General features: G+C 39.2%; 1 protein-coding gene across 3 annotated transcripts in view; it reads right to left on the reverse strand.

Moving 5' to 3' along the window:
• Nucleotides 1-16,262: 16,262 nt before the first annotated feature.
• Nucleotides 16,263-22,754, reverse strand: part of STAM2 (signal transducing adaptor molecule 2) — a 51,003-nt gene continuing 44,511 nt past the window's right edge. For all 3 annotated transcript variants that reach the window (XM_046019289.1, XM_046019288.1, XM_046019287.1), the window contains 2 exons: nt 20,850-21,019; nt 16,263-19,049 (listed from right to left, as the gene is read on the reverse strand). In XM_046019289.1, coding sequence (XP_045875245.1) covers nt 18,818-19,049; nt 20,850-21,019 — 402 coding nt within the window. In that variant the 3' untranslated portion in view covers nt 16,263-18,817. The remainder of the gene's footprint in view (nt 19,050-20,849; nt 21,020-22,754) is intronic.

Here is a 22,754-nt window from a genome sequence, read left to right on the forward strand (position 1 = left end):
TAAGGAGACCTGTTTATGGTTATTGCATGGGAAACCCGTCAATAAAATGTGCATGGTATCTCAAACTGCTCAGTCAGCGCATGTCACCTCACATTCTAGTGTTATTTTTGATGGAAACTGCCATGTTTGTCTTAACAATTGGCTGCTTTTCGAGGTCCTGATTTATATTTTATCACCCACCAAACACTTCCTTTCCATTCCTGCCTTCTTCACTCAATCCACACCTTCATTTTTTTGTAACAGGGTAATAAGTAGTCTCCTTGCCTCAGGGCTCTGCCTGTGCGAGCTTGTGCACGCGCGTGCGCGCGCGCGCGCACACACACACACACACCTCATTCCAACTACACACTACAGGCAAAGTCATTTTCCTAAAATCTCTTGGCGGAATCATTTTTCTCTAAAAAGCACTCCTTGCTCTCAGTAGCCCACAAGACAGGGTCCAACAACCAAGCCCCACCTCTGCCGGCTGCTTTTCTGGTCACCACTCCATTTCTCACTTAAATCTTTGTACAGACCTTCCAGCAAGCAGGCAAGTCTACTCATTATTGCTCAAACAGATCAAATGCAATCCCACTTCCGCGCTTCTGCCTTGGAATGTGTCCTCCCTCCAGGTCACCCATCCAGTGGAATCCTACCTTTTCCCCCAAACTTACTCCTGCCCACACTTCCTACACACAAACCCACCCTGATCACTCCAGTCCTGGAGAGTTTCCATGCGTATGAAAAACTGGAGTACTTATTCCCTGGACATTTAGTACAGACTGACTTGGCTTATTCTCTTTTTATGAAAATCGCCCAATTTCCAAAATGGATGTTTAGCTTTTTATCTTGTATTTTTATACCTTACATATAGTAGATATTTTCTAAAGTTTATGAGTAGTGGTATGTCTGCCAATGCAGAACTCCTTGCTTTAGTTACCATCGACTCAGTCCATTTTTAGCTCTGAGCCATTTTAATAGCTGATATTTCATCAATATATAGAGAGAATGAGTTATTATGTGGGCACCAAAATTTGTGTTTTCTCATTTTCCACTGCCCACAGTCACTGACTTTGAGTTATGAGAAAAGAACCTATAGCAGCTTGACGGTGAGGAGCTCTCTGCATCTACCCTCCAGCAACACTGGTGAAGATGGCTATTTTTCTTTAATTTAAATCTCTGGAATGCTCCGAAGGGTACACAACAAATAAAGAAAATTTATTCAAGAAAATTCACTAAAATTCAGACAGAAAAGTGAAAGTCTGTGGTATTTGACCAGTATCCACTCCCTCCTTCCCTGCTTCCATCCAGCTCAGCAACAGAGGAACTCCATTCCACACTGGTGCACCCTGGAACACAGCCTTTTCTCTCCCATCAGCTCCAGTGGGAGGGTTCTCTTCCTTGGAGGGACAGGACATCAGCATTTATCATCCTGCCTCACATCCTTGTTGCTGAGGTTAAATTCCCATCAAATACAGCGGAGAGGAATGGGCTCCCTGATTTGGCCCAGCCCCCACTCGTGGGATGGAGGCTCTATCTTTGGCATGGTGCCACTGAGAATACTGGGGCCCTGACTGCTCACATAGAGGCAAGCCTGGAGATCTGGGATGCTTGCCTCTCCCTACCAAATGCTCAGCTCCTAAAGCGGGGGTGTCACTCAAAGAGAGGTACACCATTGTCCCTGCCCCCAGCACCAGACCTGAAAGAATGATGTTGGACCCTTACTTCACATACATACAAGAATTAACTCAAAATGGACCAAGGATCGATATGAAAGACGTAAAAATATAAAACTCTTGGAAAGAAATGTAAGGGTAAGGCTTCATGACTCAGATTTGGCAGTGGATTCTTAGATATGACACCAAAAGGATAGATGATAGATAGATAGATAGATAGATAGATAGATAGATAGATAGATAGGACTTCACCAGAATTAAAAACACTATCGAGAAAGTAAAGGCAGGGGCACTTGGGTGGCTCAGTGGGTTAAGCCTCTGCCTTTGGCTCAGGTCATGATCCCAGGGTCCTGGGATGGAACCCTGCATCTGGCTCTCTGCTCAGCAGGGAGCCTGCTTCCCCCCCGCCCCCCGCTCTGCCTGCCTCTCTGCCTACTTGTGATCTCTCTCTCTCTATCAAATAAATAAAATCTTTGGGGAAAAAAAAAGAAAGCGAAGGCAACCCACAGAACGGGAGAAAATATTTGCAAAGTGTATATCAGATGAGGGACCCCTATCTATAATACTATATAAGGAAATCTTACAACTCAGTAATAAAAAAAATCCAATTTTAAAAATGGGCAAAGAAGGGTGCCTGCTGGGTGGCTTAGTCATTTAGGCATCTGAGTCTTGATTTTGGCTCAGGTCATGATCTTGGGGTAGTGGGATCAAGCTGTGCATGGACCTCTACACTCAGCTAAGAATCTGCTAGAGATTCTCTCTCTCCCTCCCCCCATCCCTACCCCACCCCATCCCATCCATACCCTTGAGCACTCTAATTAATTAATTAAGAATGGGCATGGGCGCCTGGGTGGCTCAGCGGGTTAAGCCTCTGCCTTCAGGTCGGGTCATGATCCCAGGGTCCTGGGATCGAGCCCCACATTGGCTCTCTGCTCAGCGGGGAGCCTGTTTCGCCCCTCACTCTGCCTGCCTCTCTGCCTACTTGTGATCTCTCTCTCTGTCAAATAAATAAAATTTTTTTTTAAAATGGGTAAAGAATCTGAATTAACATTTCTCAAAAAAAGATATCCAAATGACTGATAAGCTCATGAAACGATGCTTGACATCATTAGTCATCAAGGGAATGAAAATCAAAGTCACGAGATACCACTTTACATCCACCAGGATAGCTATAATCAAAAACAAGTGTTGGCAAAGACACAAAGAAATTGGAACTATATTACACTGCTGATGGGATTATGAAACAGTACAGCCACCGTGGAAAACACTTTTGACAGTTCTTCAAAAAGTAAAACACTGAGTTGCCATATGATGCAGCAAGCTACTCCCAGGTGTGTAGCTAAGACAAATCAATGAGTATGTCCATGTAAAAACTTGCATAAGAATGTTCAGCATTATTCATAATTGCCCACCATAAGCAACCCTAATGCGCACCAGCTGATGAATGGTTTTAAAAAAGTGTGGTATAGGGGCGCCTGGGTGACTCAGTGGGTTAAAGCCTCTGCCTTTGGCTCAGGGCCTGGGATCGAGCCCCGAATTGGGCTCTCTGCTCAGCGGGGAGCCTGCTTCCTCCTCTCTCTCTCTGCCTGCATCTCTGCCTAGTGGGGATCTCTGTCAAATAAATAAATAAAATCTTTAAAAAAAAAGTGTGGTACAACTATCAATGGAATATTGCTCTGCAATAAAAAGGAATGAAGCACCAGTACATGCTACAACATGGGTGAGCCTTGAAAATATTATGCTAAGTGAAAGAAAGCAGCCACAAAGGGTTATATATTGTATGATTCCACTTACATGCAATGTCCAGAATGGGGATATCTTTAGAGACTAAAAGTAGATTAGTAGCTTCTTAGGGCTAGGAAGGCTGGGAATTATTGAGGTGATAACTAAAGGTACAGGGCCTTCAGACTGAGGGTTTCTGGAGGGAGGTGAGTGGGGGATGGGCTAGATGGGGGATGGGTATTAAGGAGGGCTCTTGTTGTGATGAGCACTGGGTGTTGTATGGAAGTGAGGAATCACTAAATTTCACTCCTGAAGCCAATATTATACCATACATTAACTAACTAGAATTGAAATAGAAACTTGGGGGAAAAGAAAGATAAAAAATTTAAGTTAAACAAAAGGAAAAAAATACAAGGCTTCTTTTTGAGGTGAAGAAAATGTTCTAAAATTGATTATAGTGATGATTGCACATATTGTGAATATGCTAAAAACCACTGAAGAGTGTACTTTAAATGGATGAATTGTATGGTATTTGGAGTCTCTCAATAAAGTTGTTATTTTTATATGGACCTAAATGAGAGAACTAAAACCATAAAAATCCTAGAATAGAGCACAGACAGTAATTTCTCTTACATTGGATGCAACAACATTTTTCTTGATATGTCTCCTGAGGCAAGGGAAACAAAAGCAAAGATAAACTATTGCGATTACATCAAAATAAAAAGCTCTGCACAGCAAAGGAAACAATCAACAAAACTGAAAGATAACCTACTGAATAGGAGAAAATATTTACGAATGCTATACCCAATAAAGGGTTAGTATCCAAAATATATAAAGAACTTATACAACTCAACACCAAATAATAATAATAATAGTCCAAGCTCTCTCTGCTGCTTAAAAATTTAAAACTAGGGGCACCTGGGTGGCTCAGTGGGTTGAGGCCTTTGCCTTCGGCTCGGGTCATGGTCTCAGGGTCCTGGGATCGAGCCCTGCATTGGGCTCTGCTCAGTGGGGAGCCTGTTTCCTCTCTCTCTGCCTGCCTCTCTGCCTACTTGTGATCTCTGTCTGTCAAATGGATAAAATCTTTAAAAAAAAAAAAAAGAGTACACTTACCATGAGCATTGAGTAACCTATACAACTATTCCATCACTATATTGTACACCTGAAACTAATTTAATACTATATGTTATTTATATAATAATATATAACATATATATGTTATAACATATAGAAATACTATATGTTAACTCTATTGGAATTTTTTAAAATTACAAAATTACAAAATAAAGTGAAAGGAGTTGATTTCCCAGGTCTACCACTTACTTTTAAAAAATAACTAACTAAATAAATAAAACCACAGCTTTTAAAAAGAGGTGAGAGTATAGGCACAGATTTAGACATCTAAAGTATATTAAGTGAAAAAAAATAGTTTTAGAACCAATGATCACATTTGTGTAAAATCATGTGTATGTGTGTACACATACACTCTATATATGTAGGGAGAGGGCGCATTTTAATTGATGTACTTTCATATAGTACAAATATTTCTTTTCTTTTTTTTTTTAAGATTTTATTTATTTATTTGACAGAGATCACAAGTAGGCAGAGAAGCAGGCAGAGAGAGGAGGAAGCATACTCCCTGCTGAGCAGACAGCCCGATGCGGGGCTCGATCCCAGGACCCTGGGATCATGACCTGAGCCAAATGCAGAGGCTTTAACCCACTGAGCCACCCAGGCGCCCCAAATATTTCTTTTCTTAAAATATTTGATTTATTTATTTGACACAGAGAGAGAGATCACAAGTAGGCAGAGAGGCAGAGAGAGAGGGAGGGAAGCAGGCTCCCTGCTGAGGACAGAGCCCGATGCAGGGCTCAATCCCAGGATCCTGACATCATGACCTGAGCCTAAGGCAGAGGCTTAACCCACTGAGTCACCCAGGCGCCCATATAGTACAAATATTTCACCAAGAAAAACACTTAATTAGAAGCATTTTTATCCTATGTACTTAAAATGTTTGGGTATTGTTTAAAATTACAAAGGATATTTGAAGTTTTTCAGAATTTTTAAATTATACTTGAGGGGGAAACAAGCTGTTATTTAAAAACATCTTCAGACCTTATAAAAAGTAACTCAAATGGATCATAAATCTATGTGTGAAATGCAAAACTATAAAAACTTCTCAGAGAAAACCTACAGGACTTTGGATTTGGAGATGAGGTTTTAGATGCAAGCATGATCCAAGAAAGTGAAACTGGTATGTTGGGCTCTATTAAAATTAAAAATTTTTGCTCTGCGAAAGACTTTGTGAAGATAATGAAAGACAAGTCATAGACTGAAAGAAAAATATTTGTAAGACACAAATCTGATAAGGAACTTATAAACAGAGGAGATTATGCTGAGTGAAATAAGTCAAGCAGACAAAGTCAATTATCATACAGTTTCACTTACATAAGGAATATCATACAGTTTCACTTACATAAGGAATAACATAGAGGACATTAGGAGAAGGAAAGGAAAAGTGAAGTGGGGAGAAATTGGAGAGGGAGAGGAGCCATTAGAGACTGTGGACCAAGAAACAAACTGAGGGTTTTGGAGGGGGGGGAGAAGGGGAGGATAATGAGTTGGCCCAGGTATGGGTATTAAGGAGGGCACGTATTGCCTGGAACACTGGCATCTTGGAACAACGAATCTTGGAATACTACATCAAAAACTAATGATGTATGGTGACTAACATAACACAATAAAAATAAATAAATACATAAATAAATAACTCATAAACAAAGGGGCACCTGGCTGGCTCCAGTCAGTGGAGTGTGTAGTACTTGATCTTGGGATCCTGAGTTCAAGCCCCATGTTGGACACAGTGATTACCTAAAAAAAAAATAAAATCTTTAAAAAAAAGAACTTGTGAACAAAATATAAAAATAACTCAAAACTCAGCATAAGAAAACAAACAACCTAGTTAAAAATTGAGAAAATGTTTGAACAGACATCTTACCAAAAAAGATATATAGATAGCAAATAAACATGTGAAAAGATGCTTAACATCATTTATCATCAAGGGAACACAAATAAAACAATACGATACTGTTACACACCTATCCAAATGGCAAGAGTTTTTCTTTTAAGCTGACAATACCAGTTGTTAGTATTAGAAGCAACAGAAATTCATCTTCATTAGTGATGGGAATTCTAAATGGCACAGCCACTTTGGAAGACAGCTGGTCAGTTCCTTTCTTTTTTCTTTTTTCTTTTTTTTTTTTAATAAAGAGAACCAGATTTTTGAAATTTTATTTCTTCTTATTATTTTTTTAAAGATTTTATTTATTTATTTGACAGACAGAGATCACAAGTAGGCAGAGAGAGGCAGAAACAGGCTCCCCACCAAGCAGAGAGCCCGATGCAGGGCTCGATCCCAGAACCCTGGCATCATGACCCAAGCCAAAGGCAGAGGCTTTAACCCACTGAGCCATCCAGGCGCCATAGTCTTTCCATTCAAGCCAGCCATCATTGTCCTAGGTATCTACATGATGGATGTGAAAACTTATACCACCTAAAAAACAGCTCACAAAATGTGTATATACATTTATATTTATATATATATGCATTGTATAAATGTATATATTTATATATTTATATTAGTTTTATTCATAATTGCCCCAAACTGTAAACAACCAAGATGTCCTTCAATAGGTGAATGGATACAGTGTGGTATAATTGTACAATGGAATGCTACTCAGTGGCAAAAAGAATGAGTTAGCAAGCCATAAAAAGATATGGATACACCTTAAATGCATATTGCTAAGTGAAGGAAGCCAGTCAGTCTGAAGCTATACTTTAAGATTACATTTTTGTGAGATTCTAGAAGAGTCAAAGCTGTAAAAACAGTAAAAGGTCAGAGGTTCAGGAGGGGGAGTGTTGAATATGTGAAGCATAGCAGGGGTTTTTTTTAGGGTGGTGAAATTATTCTGCATGATACTCTAACGGTGGATATATGACGCTATGCATCTGCTAAAACCTGTAGAACTTTCCAGCACAAATTTAAGCCTTCATGTGTGCAAATCTTTAAAAAGTCATATAGGAAGTTGGGAGGTTCCAGGATAGAATGCAGAATGTAACAAAAGCATATAACTCTATTACAGATACAGGAAACAATCTCCCTGAAGGAGGTTGGAGGGGGGAAATGTTGGTGTCTTAAGTATTTTTATTTTTTTTTAAATCATTTTTTTAAAAGATCTTATTTATTTATTTGACAGAGAGAAAGAGAGAGAGATCACAAGTAGGCAGAGACACAGGCAGAGAGAGAAAGAAGCAGGCTCCCCGACAAGTAGAGAGCCCGACGTGGGGCTCGATCCCAGGACCCTGAGATCATGACCCGTGCCAAAGGCAGAGGCTTAACCCACTGAGCTACCCAGGAGCCCCTTAAGTATCTTTAGAAATGAGTGGGGTCTGTGACTAAAGACAAAAAGAATTGCACATAAGCACTCTATGGCCTCTGATAAAGTTGTCACCTGAGGTATGGATTAACAATTCTAAAGTCAAGGGCACCTGGGTGGCTCAGTGGGTTAAGCCTCTGCCTTCGGCTCAGGTCATGATCTCAGGGTCCTGGGATCGAGCCCCGCATCAGGCTCTCTGCTCCACGGGGAGCCTGCTTCCCTCTTTCTCTCTCTGCCTGCCTCTCTGCCTACTTGTGATCTCTGTCAAATAAATAAATAAAATCTTTTTAAAAAATAATAAAATAAAATAAAAAACAATTCTGAAGTCAAGATACATATATCCTGGAATTGAACAGTTAAGTAAATCAATGGCAGATGGTGGGAGCCAGGTTTTCTACTGTTGGAGAGGACAGTTACAGGTAAGTAAGGCAAGAAAGCTAGGATGATCCATGTGGTAATGGAGTCAAGTTAGAAACATCAGCATGTGAGGGTTGCTGGAGGGGAGTGGATAGCTGGGTGCTGGACATTAAGAAGGGCATGTGATGTAATGAGCACTGGGTGTTGTAAAAGACAGATGAATTACTGACCTCTACCTCTGAAACCAGTAATACATTCTATGCTAATTAATTGAATTTAAATTTAAAATTAATTAATCAATTAAAAAAGAAACAGCATAAATTCAGGTGTAGCTTAATATAGATATAGATAGCTATACAGAGAAATATTTACAAATTTGTGTGTATATATATGCAGGTTAGTCTACAGACATATTTTCTTGCTCTCAGCCGGGACCTAGAAATTACAACATGTCAGTAACAACAAACACATCTAATACTCAGGTCTTGGTCTCTAATACCATCCTCTAATAAAAGCAAGCAGGGCACCTTGAAGAAGTGGCTGATTCTAAGTCTGGACAGGAAATACACAAGATGAGCCCAGAGTATCTTATACTGCCAGAACGTAAAGAATGTTTCAAAACAAAACAAAACAAAACAAAAAGCAAATGACTGGGGGATGCCAAGGGGACACAGTAACAAACTGAAAGGGCTCCCCAGGCCCAAAGCTGGAACAATTTGAGCAATAGAATGAGGTAGTATTGGAATACATCCCAATGTAAAATAAGTTTCCATGAGCTCTTAGTGACAAAAGTAAATGACTGAATAAATAAATGAATGAAAGAGAAGAGTCAAGGTTCTCATGTGGATGAATTCTACATCATTTATGTGGATATTCCACACTTAAGGAAGGAAAGCCTTCTTAAGGGTAGGCTGCGCATTAGGGACTTCTTCCAAAGAGTACAGCATGGAATGGAGGAATTGGAGAAACTTAGGAAACACTACCTCAGTCACGTGATTAAGATGACCATCAACAGTGATGTCAGGTTGATAATACATACCCTTGATACCACAAGAGAAGGGTACTTTACCTTTGTGACCTTCCTCCCCCAAACCTCTAACTAATCATGAGGAGACACCATACAAATCCTAATAGAGGGACAGTCTACAAAATATATGACTGGTACTCCTCAAAACGGTCAAAGTCATCAAAAACAAGGAAAGTCTAGAAGCTGGCAGAGCCAAAAGAACTCTAAATCAAAGACCAAGGGTGCCCGGGTGTCTCAGTCAGGTCCTGATCCCAGGGTCCTGGGATTGAGCCCCACAGCGGGCTCCCTGCTCAGTGGGGAGTCTGCTTCTTCCTCTCCCTCTGCCTGCTGTTCTCCCTGGCTTGTGCTCTTTTCTGTCAAATAAATAAACAAAATCTTTAAAAAATAAAAAAAATCAATTAATCATTCAATCAAAGACCAAATTAATATGAAAATCACCAAGTGGGGACATAACACTCTAAGAGTCAAGAGCGTGGGGGCACCTGGGTGGCTCAGTGGGTTAAAGCCTCTGCTTTCAGCTCAGGTCATGATCCCAGGGTCCTGGGATCAAGCCCCACATCGGGCTCTCTGCTCAGTGGGGAGCCTGCTTCCTCCTCTCTCTCTGTCTGCCTCTCTGCCTACTGTGATCTCTCTGTGTCAAATAAATGGATAAAATCTTAAAAAAAAAAAAGAGTCAAGGGCATGGACAGATAGATATGTACAATTCTCTTACAGGAAAGGAGGAGAAGTAAAACCCAACAAACAGGAGCGCCTGGGTGGCTCAGTTGGTGATGCATCTGACTCTTGATTTCGGCTAAGCTTATGATCTCAGAGTCTTGAGATTGAGCCCCGCCTCAGGCTCTGCCCTGGACATGGAGCCTGCTTGAGATTCTCTCTCTCCCTCTGCCCTTTGCCCCCCAAACCAAAAAACAAATTAAAAAAAAATGACAAATAACAATATAGCCCATTGCCTGAAGGATACTTTACTTAACTAGACAGTTAGAAAATCTGATCCCTGTCCTTCATTTTCATTCTGACAGTTTTGATGGCTTGTAAATTAGGCTGATTCTTTCTATAATGTTTAAAGGAAGAATTCTTTTTAAAGTTCACAGAAAGGGATTGAACGATGTAAATCAGATTCCAAATAATATTCACATTCTGCCCCCAATGAGGAACATAGGCTTACAGACACTTAAAGGTGGAAGAGACCTTGAATAAACCTACAGCGGCGGCTCACAGCCGGTATAAATATGAAGTGTGGGACGTGGAGATTGAGATATCCTGTACTGTTGGGACCCCACACAGAATTTGCTTTTTCCTTCATCTCCATATTGTCTTGCAGTGTCTCTTGCTGATGTCACCTGCCCCAGTGTCTGACTGTCACCTTTATTTCCCCTTTCTAGGTGACTCCCTTATTGAATACTTTTCACAACCATTTGGCCCTCCTCCAGACCATTGCAAGGGTCTGTGATGTACACTTTCCTGCCGCAAGTCAGAAGGAAGTGTTCACTATGCTTCTGCCTCTGCAGCAACCCCCAGGCTAGGACTGGAGAAATGAGTTTGCTGTTCTGGAAAGCATCTTGTCTACTGACTTCCATGTAGAGGAGTATATGGTTTCCATATAGAGGAAGGTGGTTGGGAATGCAAGTTGAATCAGCCAAATGACAGTATCTGACAGAGACAGATCAACATACACAGGGACAGATCATCCCGTGCAAGGTGGCAACCACGACGACATAGTTGCAAGAGGCTACTGTAGGGTAGCATGGTCTGGGGGCTAGAATCAGTGCAACGTGCAAAGTCTGACACTTGAAAAGACAATTTATCCAATGAACAAAAGAATTTCGGACAGAGAAACAGAGCCAAGCACAGGTATGAAAAAGCCAAATTGGCATCCGAATAATTTAGGATTTGGGGGTTGGAATCCAGTGTGTATATAAGAAAGTGGAAGAGGTTAGAAGGGCTGACAAGGGTGAGACAGTGAAGACCCTACCTAGTGATGTGATTCTGAAGAGTTTGGCCCTGGGGGCGCCTGGGCATCTCCGTCAGTTAAGCGTCTGGCTCTTGGTTTTGGCTCAAGTCATGACCTCATGGGTCCTGGAATTGAGCCCTGTATCAGGCTCCCTGCTCAGTGAGGAGGCTACTTGTCCCTCTCCCTCAGACCCTCCCCAGCTTGTGCTCGCTCGCTCTCTCTCTCAAATAAATAAATAAAATCTTAAAAAAAAAAAAAAAGGGTTTGGCCCCTATACAGAATGTAACTGAAAACTGAGCTCAGGCTGAAGATTTCTCTCAGTAACTTTGGTTCTTGGAGAAATCAGTCTGACAGTTTTGATGGCTTTAGGCTTCTCCGGGTCTTTAGGCTTCAACTCAGAACCACTCTCATTCAAATCAGCCTCAACTAGTTGTCACCTGTTGTTTTCCTTAGAAATCCCTTGAATTTTGCTCTTTTCTGGTTGGAAAACACAGACCTCAGGATGCCTGGGTGGCCCAGTCGTTAATTATCTGCCTTTGGCTCAGGTCATGATCCTAAGGTCTTGGGATCAAGCCCCACATCGGGCTCCCTGCTCAGCAGGAAGCCTGCTTCTCCCTCTCCCACTACCCCTGCTTGTGTTCCCTCTCTCGCTATCTCTCTGTCAAATAAATAAATAAAATCTTGAAAAAGAAAACACAGAACTCTGCGCACTTCCTTATGCTCCCGTTTTCCCTCATGTTTGACCCCTCCTCCACACAGAGTCTCATAAAGAGCCAGTCTGTTTACATCAGGCTCTGGTCTCATCAGCCACACCCGCTCCCCTTACCACAGAACTAATTGTACTACAATGCACACAAACAGACCCAGCCACTATTATGCTCTTTCTCACATAAGCGTTCTCACATCTGAAGGCATTTTGTAACCATGTGAGCCCTTGGGACCCCATCTATCTCAGTAATGTGTGGGAAAGGAAGTTGTTACAGTTGTTACCTGACAAACACAACACACAAATTATTTCTAGGTGTGAGTCACACCCGTGTAGTGGAGAAAGGCACATATTTGAGCATCAGATACAACCTGGTTTACAATCCCAGCTTGGCCACTACTAGCTGTGTGACCTTACCCTCTTCGCTTACCGCTCTACCTAACGAGTGTTAGAATTCAGTGACCATGTATATGAAAATGGTTTTCAATCAAGTCAAAGTGCAGTGTCTGACACTATACAATTAACGCATGGCAAAGCCACAATTACAATTCAGGCTTGGAAATTCAAGTCCTAGCATCCCCACCATATAATAATTACATTATTGAATGCTAATACATCTTCAATTTTTTCATGTTTCTAAACAGGAGAGACAGGAGCAGTTGGAACTTTTATCCCCATCCTCATTTCCAGGGTCTTTTTTTTTTTTTTTTAAAATCTCTCATGAGGTCAGAAAAAAAGTCCTAGTTTTAACCATTAGGACAGATGTAAATATATTAAATCTAGCCTTTACTGACTGAAACTATGGTATGCTCATATTAGAGAATATTTGTTTAAAGACTACCCATTTATTAGAGAGAGTGTAAGTGTGTTGGGAGGAGCAGCAGATGGAGAGAGGGAAGCAGACTCTCTGCTGGGGTGGGGGGTGCTCAATCCCAGGACTCTAAGATCATGACCGGAGCCGAAGGCAGATGCTCAACCAACTACGCCACCCAGGCGTCCCTCATATTAGAGAATCTTAACAAGAGCCTAATTGACCATGGAGTAACAGACGAACTTAACTTTGAATTTATTTATTAGGCATACAATTAGTAACAGCAGGTTGTAAACACACTTGCACATGTCTGTCCCTTTGGCGGATTATAGTACAGCCCACTCTACACTCATTCCCAATCGTCTTCTCCTCTATCTTCTCTAGAGGCTAGAAAGCAAAATACTCACTTTTCCAGACTCACTTGCTGCTAATGGTAGCTTTTGGGGACATTTTTGACCCATAACATATGGGTGAAAATCGTGAGAAGAGAGTTTCCCAGAAAAGAAATATGATAAAGATTATTTTTGGCTGGGGTTCTAAGTCTCATTTTGCTATCTGTACAAAGCATTTTTCACATACTTGTCTGAAGTTACTTGGAGGGACAAGAGTCTCTGACAGCTAGAAACCGTCACTACATTGACATCTATCCTATCTGTTCACCTTGGAGAGCTCTATCCTAACTAGATGGCACGGACTCCTCTTTAGGTATACGACAAAAGAGATGAGAACAAGGCTGTTACCTTTTAGAACTGCAAATTCTCTAGCTATGGAGCGGGTGCATTGCAGCTGTGGCTACTGACTACTGTAGGGTAGGTTGTAGTGGTGTCCAAAAGCAGCTGGTGAAAGCAGTCTCTCCAACAAATGGTGTTGGGACAACTGGATATCCATATGCAAAAAAATGAAGCTAGATTCCTACCTCCTACCATGTACAAAAATGAACTGAAAAATCAATCAATGACCTAATTGTAAGAGCTAAAACCTTAGAACTCTTAGAACAGGAGAAAATCTTCATGTCTTGGATTTGCAACAGACTCTTAGATATGATACCAAAAGCAGGAGCACCAAAGGAAAAAATAGGTAACCTGGGTATCATCAAAATTAAAAACTTTTGTTGGGGTGCCTGGGTGGCTCAGTGGGTTAGAGCCTCTGCCTTCGGCTCGGGTCGTGGTCTCAGGGTCCTGGGATCAAGCCCCGCATGGGGCTCTCTGCTCAGCGGGGAGCCTGCTTCCACCTCTCTCGCTCCCTGCCTCTGCCTACTCATGATCTCTGTCAAATAAATAAATAAATCTTTAAAAAAAAATTAAAAACTTTTGTTATCAAAGAATATCATCAAGAAAGTGAAATGACAACCTACAGAATGGGAGAATATATTTGAAGTCATGCATCTATTGAAGATCTAGTATCTAGAACATAAAGAAATCTTACAGTGCAACAAAAGACAACCCAGTTAAAAAATGAGCAAAGGATTTACAGATATTTCTCCAAAGAGATATACAGTGGCCAAAAGGCCCATGAACGACATTCAACATTATTTATCATTAGGGAAATGGAAATAAAAATCACGAGGTACTACTTCATATATACAAAGATGGCTGGAATTTCTTAAAATTAGAAATAAGTGCTGGTGAGGACATAAATTGGAATCTTTCTGCATTGTTGGCAGGAATATAAAAATGGCTCAGCTGTGGGATTTGGTAATTCCTCAAGAAATTAAACATAGAATTGTCATTTGACCCACTAATTCCACCCTTATATATAGCCAAAGGAACTGAAAACTAGTACTCAAATACATATATACACACCTTCCTGGCAGTACTATTCACATAACCAAAAGATGAAAACAACCCAAGTATCCAACATATGAATGGATAAACTGTGGTAATATGAAATACACACACGGGCGAAGGCATACACACACACACTGTGGTATATGTGGAGTTAAAGCTCAAAAAATATATGGTAAGTAAGAGCAGACACAAACGGCTGAAAAGGGCAATTTTGGAAGTAGAGGTAGTGGTTGTACAACATTGTAAATGTAATAAATGCTACTGAGTTGTTCACTTTAAAACAGCTAGTTTGATGTGAGTTCACTTCAGTATTTAAAAAAAGGTAGCCAGCTCCCTAGACCAACAGGTAATCAGTAGAGGTAAAGACCTGCTGAATAGGTATTGGAAAGCCTTTATTTTCCTCATCAGGACAGCAAATGGTGTAAAGTAAGGAAAGCAAACTCCATTCTTCAGTAGCCTTTGTGGCAAATACCCTTCCACCAGTTTTGTTTCTTCTGTTCCTCTGCTTGCCTTTAAACATTTCTCCAGTCAATACCCACTACAGAAGAGTGGGTAGGCAGAAGATAGAAGACTGGATAGAAAAGGCATAAATTGTAATCCTGTTAACATCTCTGGCATAGGAAATTATTGAGATGTGATGTAAAAAAAAAAAAAAAAGTAAAAATGGGATAATGGAATCGACAGGGATCTTACTTTCATTAGTCCATGCAATTTCATTAGAACTTAGAAAAGGTAAGACTGCTACTTCTGGACTACAGACATTTGTCTCCGAATTCTCTTAACAAGTTTAACCAATTTTATAAAAGTTTGAAATGGTTGGTACTCAGGAGTTTGCTGTACACTTTTATCCGTGTTTATTTGTTTCCTAGGGTTGAAACAACATCAGTGTCTTCTCTCTCAGGTTTAGAGGCCAGAAATCTGAAATCAAGGTTTCAGCTGGGCTGTGATCTCTCTGATGGCTCTGGAGGAGAATCCTTCCATGCTTTTTCCAGCTTCTGGTGGCCCCCGGCCATCTCTGATTTGTGGCACCTTCACTCCAGGCTCTGTCTCTATCTTTACAGGCCTTGCTTGCTGTGTATCTGTGTGTTTTCTCTTTTAAAAGAACACCTTAAATCTAGGATGATCTCACCTCAAGATCCTTAATTACATCTGCAAAGTCTTTTTCCAAATAAGGTCGTATCCTGACAATCTAGGCAAACATCAATTTTTTTTGGGGGGGGACACACGATTCCTCCCACTACACTTTGTAAGAAGCAACGTAATTTCTCTTTTTGACACAGTAAGGTTTATAGAAAACTCTAACTCAAATTTAGCTTGGTAAAATTAGAATAATTCTGCTGGGAAAAAAACTTAAAAAAAAAATCTAAATCTTTAATCTTCAAAAGAAACTAAGTTGTACTAACAACAAAAAATTAAATCTCCAGAATTGAGTCCTCCCTTTATTTATTGACTAAGACTGATATAAGTAAATAAGAAAAATGTCTTCTCAGAGAAACAAAGCATGATAGATTGGTGCTATATTATTTATAATTTATTACTTACAAAAATAACGAGCTTTATCATAACAATTCAGTAAATCCTCCCCAGAAGCCAAAAGACTAGACACTTTATGATTTCTACTAAGAGAAATTTTAAAAATACCTAAGCCATAATATTTTTAACATTCAAAATAAACGTTTAAAAAATCTGGAAGGTGAAACTTTATAAATCCTCTGTAAAACATACAGTGAAAATCTGTTATGTGGTCAAGTAGCAACTCCTTAAAATAACATCAGAGGACAATGTATTTGCAAATAATTTCAAATCCTAATTGATAAGTAGTATAATTATTTAATGTTCAGGTAATTTTGTAGATTACCAAATTATAAGACAATGTTGGCAGACTGTACATTTTCCAAATTACAAGAGCATAATCCACTTCCTGTATTTTAACATCCAAGGGAAATTCTTTCTACATTGATGAAAAGTAATTTTATTATAAATTTTCAGAAAATTTTTCTAATGTATCAAGATTTCATATGAAATAGAAGTTTTTGTTTTCTTTTTTATAAAACAGCAAGTATGAACCCAGTGTAGAAATCTGATATTAGACAATTCCTTTGGCTGAAAACATTTAATTATAAAGAAGTCTTAAAATAAATACAACCCATAAGATCGTGGAAAAGAAAGAAAAATAACAAACCTGTTATTTCCTATTAACACAAAAAATACCATCTTAGTACACAGATTTAACAACATTTTATACTACTGACAACCTGCAACACAAAATTCATTACAGTGTGGCCAAAATAAAATTGTTTTTAAGAGGGAGAAGAAACTTCTGGATGTATAAAATTTCACAGATAAATGCCAATATACACAATTTATATACATGTCACATGTTATATTATTCCAAAACTACATTTGGTGAACTTAATTGGCTGATCCCAGTTTAGCGGGTTGCAGTATTTATAGTAGTTCAAAGACTTACGCAAGTTAAGCTTTTACAATTCTGATCAATTATACATGAAATATTTACACAAACATTAAAATAACCTTATTAAATACTGTTTGGGAGGAAAAGATGTAAGATTTTTGATATATATATGCCAACATTTTCAAGAGCAGCTTTATAAATGTTTTTTATGTTTTTTCTTTAAAGAACAGAAGATTCGTTTCCAAAAAATAAGGTACCCTTTTAGCATTTTTTGTAAATATATAATTGAATTCACACGGAAGGAAAATACTGGGTGAAAAAAAGAGTATGAGACATTCAAGGTTAAAACCTTTTCAGTTACTTATATCTGAAATAAGACAATGATAGAAACTGGGCTTTAAAATATTGTTGTTTTTTCCTTTAAATGTAGACCAAGTAGTATATAGACTATTTTATTCTAGGACACAATTTCTTTGGAAAAAGAACATACTTGTAATTAAATTTCTGTAAATAGATAAATGACAAAAATTTTCAGGGCACTGTCTTCAAATGGATTCTTAGCAGAAAGATTAAGGGTTCTCTTTAAAAAACAATTTAGAAATCTTGCTCCCAGGCAAGTAACTTCACTTATGTCCTTTGTTTCTCCCAGTCTAAGTACCATATATCTGTAAGCATATATATTCGCCATCTTCTATTTTGCATTATCTAAAAAGTTGGTAGATGATGCAGTAGTGTATGTATTTTTAGGAGAAAACAATCCCTACTGGTTTACTGCTTAATTCCTATAGTATGTGGAATCTATTAGCACTGCAAATTTATAAAATGCAGACTTTAGAAAAACTGTCCTGATAGCTTCCCTATCAATCTATTACCTGCTATTATCCCACAGGCTTAGAATTATCTCGAAAGGAATGGCCAAATTTCTCAATAGCCTGGCACAGCAATGGTACTTGAACAGCACATCTATAAAAACACACTTACTATTCATGCTTGGGATATATCACATCAAATTATTAGGAATGTCTCATGGGTCAAATTGACAAGTAATCCGTAAAAAGAAAATTCAGCATCTCTGCACACCACACTTCAGGAAGGAAAACAAGGGGACCTTATTATCTTCATTAGAGAATGGCCAAAGTCACTTTAGAAGGTCATTAGTGGCAATACTAAATACAAGGGAGCCTTGTAAGAAAAACGTTTGTCTTCAGGGAATAGAAATGTTTTGTGGGGCATTCGTTAGCCCATACCCGCCATGACAGGGGAGTAGCTAAACGCTTTATTGCACACATCTGCATTTCTACAGTCTTCACGTTAATAACAGAAAACATTTTTGTTCCTTCCAAATTGCTCTTGCTTCTATAGACAATTATATGCTAATTATTACTCAACGGAACAGAGCAAAACTGACAGTACTGCAAACACAACTGCAATTTAAGGAGCCAAAGGGAAATATGCTGGCAAGCTAAATGCTCACCCAAAAAGAAGTTTGCCTTTTTAAAAATAATGGTTTGTGGCGGACACTGAGAAAAGTAAGCAGACAAAAAAAAAAAAAAAAAGGACTCAAAGGTTTTGGTGCTCTCCCAGTTACCATGATGTTTTAGGGATAAACAGTGGTGTCTTTAAAGCAGAAACTTCATACTCCTAGCTCGTGCTGTTTAGTGTCATAAGGCTATTTATTGGGTGTCCAGATTTGCGTAGAGAGATTTGAAAGTAAGACAAAATTAACTGGAAGCTACCTGAAGCTGCCTCTGATCAGAAGCTGCACTTCAAACAAACTGGACTGAAAAAGTCCTTTCATGGCCTAGCACAGTAAGGTAAGTTTTTGTGCTTTATTTACTCATGGTTCTTTTGAGTTGAGAAATTTTTTTTTCTTTTAATATTTTTAGATTAGAATCACAAGGGTCAAGTAATACACATATGAAGGCTTTCAAGAAAATGCTTGGTTTGTTCTAAAGAAGAGGCTGCTGATGGTAATTTGTTTGCTGCTGTGCAACTGAATGAGCTGGAACTGCCACTGGAAAGCCGGCCAGTTGTGGCACGCTGGAAGAAGTAGCGTTCTGGTAAGACGACACATCCACAGACATCCCCATCTGCTGTGTGTAAGCAGCAGTACCAGCAGCTGACTGAAGGTTAGAGTTCTGGTTCATGTAAGCAGGGTTGGAAACAGTGTCTTGTCCAGTGCTACAAACAAAATATTTAAAAGAAAACCATATTTACTTTGCACTATCTAGGTCATGGTCAATCATCATGAGACAATAAAAATGCCTATCTTTTTAAGTTTATATAACTGCTGTTCTGATTATAATTTAATTATTCCAACTGTCCAACACTGTTAATATAATCTTTATATTTGCTAAGAAGAAAGTACTCAAAAAAAACAAAACAAACAAAAATATATATATAAGATTCTAAGGCCTATTTAATTTTGTTTTCTCCAAAACCTCTTACTGCAAATATTTAAAAATCTTTTGAGGAGATGCAGACTGTGTTTCTCACAGGGGTATCCTTGGCCAGCTACAATGAGCACAGAACCCTCCAAAGTACACCTGTGGACCGTATTCTCCCTTCTCCTAGCTCTCAATCCAGCACAGAGGAGACCACCTCTTTTGCTCACATGCTCTACACTTTCCTTCGATAGTGGCACTTTCAAAGTCCCTGGTAATTGAACCTGAATCTCTACATAAAAATAATAAAGGCAGGGAGAACAGTGTAATCCACACAGGACCCTGAATTTACCCTCAAGATAGTCTTGACCTATATAGCTTACTTAATAACACTAGATCAAAACAAAAAAAGTTGAAAAATCACACCAAATTGTAAAACTCCTGCTTATTCCTATAATTACTGTAACATACTTTTTTTAAAAAGACTTTATTTATTTATTTACCAGACAGAGATCACAAGTAGGCAGAGAGAGAGGAGGAAGCAGGCTGCCCACTAAGCAGAGAGCCCAATGTGGGCTCGATCCCAGGGCCCTGAGACCATGACCTGACCTGAAGGCAGAGGCCCAACCCACTGAGCCACCCAGGCGCCCCTAAACATAGTTTTTTTAAAAAAGACATTAATTTCAAATTATACCAAATACACTGTTTATTATGAGAATTAATGTCTATACTCCTCCAATTTTTTTCCTGCATAACTTCTAGTGTCAAACAGAGTAACAGAATTTTACATTTTAACTGAACTAAACACCAATGTGAATAGGTTTACTTAATTTTTGGATACTATCTAAAATTTGTATTCATGGAATTTGAGTGGAAAGAGACCTTAAATATCTTCTGTCATGACTACATTGAAGGAACATTTTGTATTGCTAACCAGTTAATAAAAAGCAGTATTTAAACATCATTTTCAGAACAGAAGTGTTAGTATAAACAACTGGGTCACAGGAGTGCCTGGGTAGCTCCATCAGTTAAGCATCAGACTCTTGATTTAGGCTCAGGTCATGATCTCAGGGTCAGGGTCATAAGATGGAGCCCCACGTTTGGCCCCAAGCCCACAAGCCCAGCATGGAGTGTGCTTGAGATTCTGTTTCTCCCTCTGTCCCTCCCCTCCAATGCTCTCTTGCTCTCAAAAAAAAAAAAAAAAAATTAGACCACAAATTCCACAGCTCAAAGGCACTTGGGAGTCAAAGTAAAGTTTTCTTATATTCAGGAGTGCATGTACATAAATATGCCTGGGACTACTCTGCTAGGCTGATTATAGCAAGAGTGCTAAGTATATCATGGGCTTGTCCTTGTAAGGGACAATTAGCTTTAGTTTGTCCCAGAGACCCAGACTATAAGCCACGTCTGGGCAACCATTTTAGTACGGGTAGTAAAGCTAAGAGCATTCTGACTTCATGGCATTAGGAATGAGAAGTTCTACAACTTTATCTCAATTATTATTATTATAAAAAGAAAAGTCTTTATTCTCATTATGAAATTCTGTGAAAATGTAACATATACTATTACAAAATTAACACAGGTCCCCAAAACTTACCTTAAATATGGAGTCTGTGCAGGCTGTGTTGTCACGGAGGAATTGACATTTGGAGGCAGAGATCTCAGTGGACCAATCTGATCTGGTCCGATGCTATAGCTTTGGGGAACAGTGACTTGGTGAATGCCTTGACCCATATAGTTTCCACCATGTGACTGAATTGGGTATGTCTATTAAACAAAGAGAAAAAGTTGATTCACTGATTTCCCAAACATCTATCTAACAATATATTTAATACTTTAAAAGATTTAAATGAAATAAAATGTTATAGCTCTTTAGAGCACAATCTGGTCTACCAACCTATCCACCCTAGTACAAAAAGTGGAGAATTTCCAAATCACAGTGCCAAACCTAAACTTGATTGTTCTTTTCCTTTGCAGGAGATGACATATTTTTAAGCAGCAGGCTGGAATCCATCCAGGTTGCCTATTACTCAAGAACATGTCTTGCTACAGAACCCCCAGGAAACTACATACTCCCTTGAAGGATAGCCCATCATCACTTCAAGTCACCAACCCAATGACAACCTTCTTCACCCCTACCTAGGATGACTTATTCAACTCCTAAGAATGAAACTTGGAAGAGTAAGAATAAATGGTATCAGGGCAGGGTGCAGACCCTCTCTGGCAACGTCTCCTTTATTTTTTGCCTTCACAACAAATAGGAAAAAAGTAAAGAAGATATTTAGGTAAATGAGATGTATCCTCAAGAAACAGCAAAATGGTCTAAATTTCTTTGGACATTTTATGTGCCCTACCTAATGCTTATGGTAATATCTCTATCTGCCTACCAGTATAACAGTGCACATACTTAATAATTAAGTATCATACAGTAACTATCATCACCCCAGTTTAAAACAAAGCTATGTGCAAAGCAAAGACCATGGAAGGGCGCCTGGGTGGCTCAGTCAGTTAAAGCATCTGCCCTCAGCTCAGGTCATGATCCCAGGATCCTAGGATGGAGTCCCATGTTGGGCTCCCTGCTCGGTGGGAAGCCTGCTTTTCCTTCTCCCTCTGCCACTCCCCCTGCTTGTGTTCTCTCTCTCTCTTCCTGGCAAATAAATAAATAAAATCTTCAAAGAAAAGAAAAAAAGACCATGGATATGAAAATTCAGCATGCTGGAAGTGCCAAATCGACTTTAATGTAGCTGCAATCGTATCATCTCCTTGGCCAACACATACCAACCCACAGACAACAGGCTGAGCCTGGGAATGGACCTCTTCTGCAGTGCAGGGTTCCTGAGTAGACTTCACAGATTTAACTCATGATGTGTTACTCCAACATTTTCAGTAAGAAATTTTTTTCTAATTAGAATAGACTTTTGAATATTTTAAGTGTTATTATACATGAACAGATAGATAGAAGGTATGTGAAGATTCAAACAGAAAGCTAACTTTTTAGAAACCTGAGTTATGCTTACCAAAACAGATTATAAACAGTATGCAACTAAACATAAAAACCTGACACAGGAATGACAGATAACCCTTCAGACACACACAAAGAAGCAACTGTAACATAGTTCTATCATACAATGATGGAGACACTTCTATTTTGTTCCACTTTCACAATAGCAGCAAATAAACTCATTGAAAACAGAAGCAATACTGAATAAACTCCAGCTATTTTTTGCGCCCAGAAATCCTTTCTATCCTCATATGCAATGGTTCTTTTCTCCACTTTCAAAAGTTCGGGACATAGCATATTTGATAAATGCATCTTGTCTGATGTGACAGTTACCATAGAAACTCTTCACTTTACTTAACAATTATGGATGTCAAGTCATCTAGCTTATGCACCCACATTCTATCTTTTCTCCTTGGTGTCTCCTTCACATGCTCCTTTACATATCAGTTCTCATAAATTAACATGAATTTTGTTCGTCCAAATCCATTCTGAATTCAATTG

This window comes from Meles meles, chromosome 9 (assembly GCF_922984935.1).
Source record: "Meles meles chromosome 9, mMelMel3.1 paternal haplotype, whole genome shotgun sequence".
Lineage (NCBI taxonomy): Eukaryota > Metazoa > Chordata > Mammalia > Carnivora > Mustelidae > Meles > Meles meles.